We start from the raw sequence: 6,897 nt of genomic DNA on the forward strand, positions 1-6,897 counted from the left end.
AGTGAGCCACTGGCCACTAATATAACTGCCGTGGCTACACTAGCAGAAAATGGTGACTAGCAAGAAGATGGTGGCTCAGCTAGCAAGAGCGGTTGCAGTTCGCACAGCGGATTGCAGTTAGCAAGTGAGATTGGTTGGCAGAGAAGTGGGTAGCAGGTTGCAGATTGTGTGGATCCTGCTTCCTGTGTCTCCAATCCAGCCACCAGCGAGAATATAGTGGTATGACTCCCCTATCTATGGCTCCGTGGGTGTTCCTTTTTGGACTTACAGTGTCCTGCGTTCTTATGTGGGGAGCGGGACCAGAGACCCTGCATAACACCCTGCATGACAGGCCCCCAGAGTGTCAGTAGGGGGCCCTGCCCTAGGGCTATGAAAGTGAAAATTCACTTCTTCTCCAAGAAGCTCCCAATCTAGGGAGCCTTTGGGTAAGTTTGCCCTCCATCTGGAACACATCACTCCCATCCTCCAACACAGAAAAGTGTCCCTCACCTAGTCAATTCTTACTCTACCTTCTTGATAAGATAGGTATGTGTAAACAAGAACCAGCCCTTTGACTCCAGGGAGGGGAGTGGCTCCAATTTAGATTTACATAACATATGCAAAGGTTGTGGTAACAAGTTTAACTGCACCTTCCCCCACCCCAACGGACAAAGCCAAACACTATAGAAGAAGATTCCATTACAGGCGAAGCAAATTACATCCTGGTTAGAGAATACTATAAAACCCCAGGTAAACAGAAACCCTTGGCAGCTGTCCACTCTAGACCCTGCCCCCTGCAACTCTTCTGCCCGGGTTTCTCTTAAGTAAACTTTCTGACTTCTATTCCCTTATGCCTCAGACTTCTGAGCGGGCAACCATGACACTTCTGGTCTCAATTTAAAAGTCACTTCCCCTCCCCCCAAAAAAAGTCCCTCCCCCACAGAATCTTGCCTTGATCCTTCAGCCAATGTTAGAAGCAACATCCTCCTCAACGGCTTCCCTAATCTGTCCTTGTTCCCCGTCAGCCTATTATCAACACAGCAGCCAGAAAGGTAGAAATGTAGTCCAATCATCTCACCCCTCAGCTCAAAGCCCTCCAATGGCTTCCTAGCTCAATCAGAGTTGTTAAAAAGAAAACCATAGGCCCAAAATGGCGTCACTCATGCTAAAAGCCCATGACACCAAACCTAGATTTAATTCCTGATCTAATAGCAGTTGCAAACTCTCCCAGTAACATAATCAACTGGTCTGGTATTTTCTGGTCAAGCACTAGTAAAGCAATGGGTCAAAGGTCCTCTCCATCCCCTCCCCACTCCCATCTTCCACCCCCACACAGAAAGAAGAGGCAATCTGCGTGATAAAAACCCTTCCCTTTCTCTTCACCCAAAGAAAAGATGTCTGGGTCCAAAAATAATCCTTTCTTTTCTCTTGTTAATAACACCCTTGCCCCACTCTTCCTCCTATAAAAACCTTCCATTTTGTACAAACCCTCCGAGTGACCTTAGAGTTGCCAGATGAGATGGTGCCCAATTCATGAATCCTTTAATAAAGCCAATTAGATCTTCAAATTGACTCTTGAATTTTGTTTAACAAAGCCAAAATAATTTTGCCTTATTGATACTACTCCCCGCCCCCACCCCCATCTTCTTCCTGTTGCACTGGCCTTTTAAATCTAACACCTGCCCCATTCCTGCCTCAAGGCCTTTTCACTCATTCCTTTAGTTCCTTCACTTCCTTCAGGAATTAACTCAGAAGTCACTGTCTTGAAATTTGACATATGTTACAACATGGATGAAACTTGAAGGCATTATGCTAAGTGAAATAAGGCAATCACAAATACTGCATGATTTCAATTACATGAGGTGCCCAGAACAGTCAACATCATAGAAACAGAAAGTAGAATAGTGGTTGCCAGGGGCTGGGGGATGGGGGAGGGTAGTAGGAGATTATTTAATGGGTGCAGAGTTTCAATTGGAGAAGCTGAAAAGTTCTGTAGATGAATGATGGTGCTGGTTACACTATACTGAGTGTACTTAATACTGCAGAACTGCACACTTAACAATGGCTAACATGGTAAATATTATATGTATTGCACCACAATATAAAAAATAAGTCACCTTTTGTCTTTTGAGCCACTCTTTGTAAAATGTCAAGCCTTGGGCAAGCTGGGAGACCAATAACCTTGGGGAAGTGGAGCAGGGCCAGACCAGCTAGAAGGTGGATGCTTCCAGTGGTCAGTGGTCCTGAGGGGAAGGGGACGGAGTTTGGGAGAGGCGGGGTCTGGGAGGGGCGGAGCCAGGTGGCTGCAAGTTCCCTGGGCGTTGTTGCCTACTGGGAGAGGAGAGGTTGGCAGGGCTGGGGGTCAGGATTTCACTGGAGGGGCAGTGCACCTGGCTAGCCTCAGGGTCTAGGCTGAGGGATGTGGGAAGGATGAAGCTCCACAAATTGGGCTCCTTCACCCAACACAGTCCCCGCCTCCACCTCCAGTGACCTGGCCACTGCAGAAAGGGGCCTCAGTGGTGTCGCCCAGTTCACTTCTGTCTCAACCTGAGCGCCCACCCTCAGCATCCATAGTCCCAGCAGGAGGGCAGTCGGGGCCAGGAGGACCCATCTTTCTAAAGTTCCCCATGGTCCTGACCCGAAGGAGACAGGGGTCCTATGTTGGTCATGGCCCAGATGCCAGCAGGTCTGCAGGACGTGGAGTCTAGCCCAGAGGGAGACCAACATCCACAACCACCTGTACCCACAATTGACCTCTTTAGAGCCCAGTCTGTACCCTGGGTCAAGGTCAATTACAGTGCTCTTGAGGGACACAATGTCCTTGCATCCCGACCAAGGTCCTGTATCTGCTCCCTCTGTCCATACCTAGGTCCCTTAGTGGAAACCCCTTTGGCAGGAGCAAAGGCCTGGAGTCACTAGAGCTGCTCACTTGGGACCCTGACCATGATAGCCTATTCTATCTCCAGGCCCTGATCATGGCCTATTCTGCCCCAGACCTCACAGAGCCCTAGTCCCAGGGCCTCATCCACCAGAATCCACCAGCAAATCCTGGTTCCTCCCCCTGCCCCAGTGTTCAGGCCTAGGGAGGAGTAGCATTACTGTGCCAGTTATTCTGGGTCCTACTATAGCCCTTCACCTTGTGACATGCTCCCCACACCTGCTTTGTATGCCCTGACCCCACACAGCCAGGCCCAAGTTCACAGCCTAAAATCTGAACCTCTTGCCAGGCTATAGCTTATACTATCTCATTTAGTCACCACAACCCCATGAAGTACTATTATTATTCCTATTTTTACAGATGAGGAAACTAAGGCTTAGAGAGGTTAAGCAAATTGGCCCAAGTCAATTCAGCTAGTGAGTGCTGAAGGTAGATTTAAAAACCCAGGGCTGTCCGGCTTTTGGAACCCATGTTCTCAAATTCACTGGTCTGCAGAGTAGCACCAACTGCCTTTTGCCTTTCACCACAACTGACCAGCTTCTGGTATCGAAACTGGAGGCCAAAGGAGTCCCGGGCTCATGCTTGCTGCACCACTCAGCCAAGAGACTGACACAGGAGTGGGGTCGTAGAATAAGCATTTATTATCAGAGCACCGGTGGTATGAGAAGGCAGGGGGTTAACACCTCCAAAAACTGCCTTCACATTCTCAGTCTGGCTGGAGGTAAAGGAAAATCTGGGCATTCCTCCAGAAGATACATGATAGTTTTGGGGGTCTGCATGGAACCTTCCCTCTGGCCATGTGATTCTCTGGGGGAGTCAGCAACCCAAGAACGATGATGGGATTAGCCTGGAAAGAATGCTAGATCATAGAGATTGTGATCAATGAGCCCAAGTGTATTAATGATAAGTTTCAGGGTAATTTTCTAAAACAGGGAACTGGGTGGGACAGGGGATGGTCAGAGTTCAAGCCGCAGGGGGTGATCTATTAAGCTATAAGCAAGTCAAAGAAAGGTGAGGCCAGGGACATGGAGAAGCCTCTACTATGGAGGTGCCAACTGGGCTCTGTGTCAGTACTGCCCTCCTGGCTGCAGGCCTGAATACCCAGCCACATGTTTTTTTCGTTTGTTTTGTTTTTCTTAAGCCCCATCTCCTGATCACATCCTTCTCCCTCTTGCCAATGAAACGCAACTGTAAGTCATCACGTCAGACTGCCTGACAAATGAGTCTCTTTTTCAATGCCTGGAACCATGGCATCCATCCAGAATGCCTCCCAAGCCTTATGGTCCATTGCTCCTCTGAGAATTTGGCTCACATTCCTCACTGACCTTTTGCTTATGCCATTTGGCCTTCTTGGAATGCCCTTCCCAAGCCATTCAAGAGCACCAGCTGAAGTCCCAGAAAACTAATTTCCTCAATTCAGTGATCTCACACAATCCTGGGTCTCAAAGCCAGAAACACCCCAATACTCAGTCATGAAGCTGCAATACTGTTATGAAACTGCAAACAGCAAGGAGGGCTTGAGTTCTAGTCCTAATAGGGTTAGAAGGGGGAGATAGGACACCAATGCAGCTGTTTCTTTCAGGTCCTGAGCCACCAGCTTTTTTCCTCCAAATCTTGCTTGGGACAAAGCAGTAAAAGATGCTGAGAGAGAAGCAGGGTTGAAGAAATAGGTGCAGCTGAGAGATTGCCCAAGAGAAAAAGAGACGTGTGTAGAAGCCAGATGGTTTATCTTCCTATAATATCAATATGTATCTCTGGACCATTTTGGAGAGAGAGAATGAAAATCTGTAACTTAAAATATTTTTAAGTTAAATGTTTTAAGTTAAATATCTTAAAATATTTTTTTAAGTTTTAAAGGAACATTCAGACTTCAAAGCAAAATTCTCCAGAATTTTTAAGTTAAAACATAAAATTGCTAAGAAATTCTTTGCTGGTACGAGACAATTCTGGCTCCTCCCAGAAACTGGGGCTGATCCCCTTTGCTTTTAGGTTGGGGGGATAAGACCTCAACGCCTGGCACCGAGTGAAGGCAGCTATTGTGATCTCCGGAGGCCTGGGAAGGGAGGCTCAGTGCCCAAGGGTATGACTCAGCCAGAGGCACAGGGAAGAGCAGCCTGGGGTCCCCGCGGTAATCTCGGCGACAAAGTCAAGCACTATCAGCCCCAAAGTCACCGGCTCCGCCTCCTCTCTCCCGCTCCGCCCAGCACTGGCTCCTCGTGGTTTTCACCACTGGTAGCGCAGACCGGGTGGTCCCGAGGCATGTCCAGGGTGGGGTGGCGCGGCAGAGAGACTCGCGAGCCCCCAAGGGGTCGGTCTGTGACCACTTTCCGGAAAAGAGCGAGGAACGCGTTCTGCGGGCAAAACTGGACTCCATCGGCTTCCGACGACCAGCTTGGGACGCAGAGCCCTAGAGTCCCGAACAAGTGAGCGGCCCCAAAGGAAGGGCACTCCAGGGTCACCAACCCGACCGCCATGGCTGCGCCCGTCCGCCGTCTGTGCCACGTTGCCTTCCACGTGCCCGTGGGGCAGCCCCTTGCCCAGGATCTGCAGCGCATCTTCGGCTTCCAGTCCTTGGCGGCGCGGGAGGCAGACGGCTGGCGGCAGCTGGCCCTGCGCAGCGGCGACGCGGTCTTTTTGGTGAACGAGGGCTCGGGGACCCGGGAGCCGCTCTATGGCCTGGACCCGCGTCACGCCGTGCCCAGCGCCACCAACCTGTGCTTCGACGTGCCTGATGCCGGCGCAGCCGCCCAGGCGCTGGCGGTGCGGGGCTGCAGCGTGCTGGTGCCCCCCGTTAGCGTGCGGGACGCGCACGGTGCTGTCACCTACACTGTTGTCAGCTCCCCAGCCGGCAACCTCAGTCTGACGCTGCTGGAGCGCGCCGACTACCGCGGACCCTTCCTGCCCGGCTTCTGGCCCCTGCCCTCTGCAACCGGCCGGGACTGGATCAGCCACGTGGACCACCTGACCCTGGCCTGCACTCCCGGCAGCTCCCCCACGCTGATGCACTGGTTCCGCGATTGTCTAGGCTTTCACCACCTGCCACTGAGCCCAGGTGAGGATCCGGAGCTGGGCCTCGAGGTGGCAGCAGAGTCCGGGCAAGGGGGGCTGAGGCTCACTGCCCTGCAGACCCCTGCAGGCAGTACTGGCCCCACCCTCGTGCTGGCTGAGTCACTGCAAAGGACAGCCAGTGAACAGGACCAGGTGAAGCAGTTCCTGGCCCGGCACAGGGGGCCAGGCCTGCAGCACGTGGGGCTGTACACGCCGGACATCTTGAAAGCCACTGAAGGGGTGGCGATGGCTGGGGGCCAGTTCCTGACTCCTCCTGACGCCTACTACCGGCAGCCAGGCAAGAAAAATCAGATCCTAGCTGCAGGGCATGAGCCTACCCGGCTGGCTGGACAGGGAGTCCTGCTAGATGGCGATAAAGGCAAGTTTTTGCTTCAGGTCTTCACCAAGTCCCTCTTCGCAGAGGACACCTTCTTCCTAGAGCTGATTCAGAGGCAGGGGGCCACAGGCTTTGGCCAGGGCAACATCCGGGCCCTGTGGCAGTCTGTGGAGGAGCAACACGCCAGGGGCCAGAAAGCCCGAGGAGAGCCAGAGTTGGGTGCAGCCACCTGTCCTGGAGAGTCCAGTACAGGGCCTGCTGGAAGTGAGAAACACCTAGAGGCCCAGAGTGAAAGGCTTTGTTCCTAGGGGCAGGTGTGGCCTCCATCTCATCAGTACCTGCCAGAAGTTCAGTCTCTGACTGGGGTCCAAAGAGGTGGGTTTGTGGTGCTGTTTTTTTTTTAAAAAGAATGAAAGGTTTCTTACATAGTCTATATCTAATACACATGGAAGATATAAAGAATAAAGGAATTACACCATTAGGAAGTAGAACATAACCAATACTTTTGAAGCCTCCTTTTGTGTCCTTCTCTGATCCCATTTCCCTCTATCCTGCCCCCAATTTTATGATTATTAACCCCTTGCTTCTCTGTATT

At 51.5% G+C, this 6,897-nt stretch overlaps 1 protein-coding gene across 1 annotated transcript; it reads left to right on the forward strand.

The window, feature by feature from the left end:
* The first annotated feature begins 4,992 nt into the window (after nt 1-4,992).
* HPDL (4-hydroxyphenylpyruvate dioxygenase like) lies at nt 4,993-6,798 on the forward strand. Its single transcript, XM_019749344.2, has one exon. The coding sequence runs from the start codon at nt 5,390-5,392 to the stop codon at nt 6,608-6,610; it is 1,221 nt and encodes a 406-aa protein (XP_019604903.2). The 5' UTR covers nt 4,993-5,389; the 3' UTR covers nt 6,611-6,798.
* Nucleotides 6,799-6,897: the final 99 nt, after the last annotated feature.

The sequence above is a fragment of the Rhinolophus sinicus genome, linkage group LG06, assembly GCF_036562045.2.
Source record: "Rhinolophus sinicus isolate RSC01 linkage group LG06, ASM3656204v1, whole genome shotgun sequence".
Classification (NCBI taxonomy): domain Eukaryota; kingdom Metazoa; phylum Chordata; class Mammalia; order Chiroptera; family Rhinolophidae; genus Rhinolophus; species Rhinolophus sinicus.

Excerpts from the sequence above, each read along its gene's own strand:
- HPDL (XM_019749344.2), top strand. The coding sequence starts at position 5,390 with ATGGCTGCGCCCGTCCGCCGTCTGTGCCACGTTGCCTTCCACGTGCCC.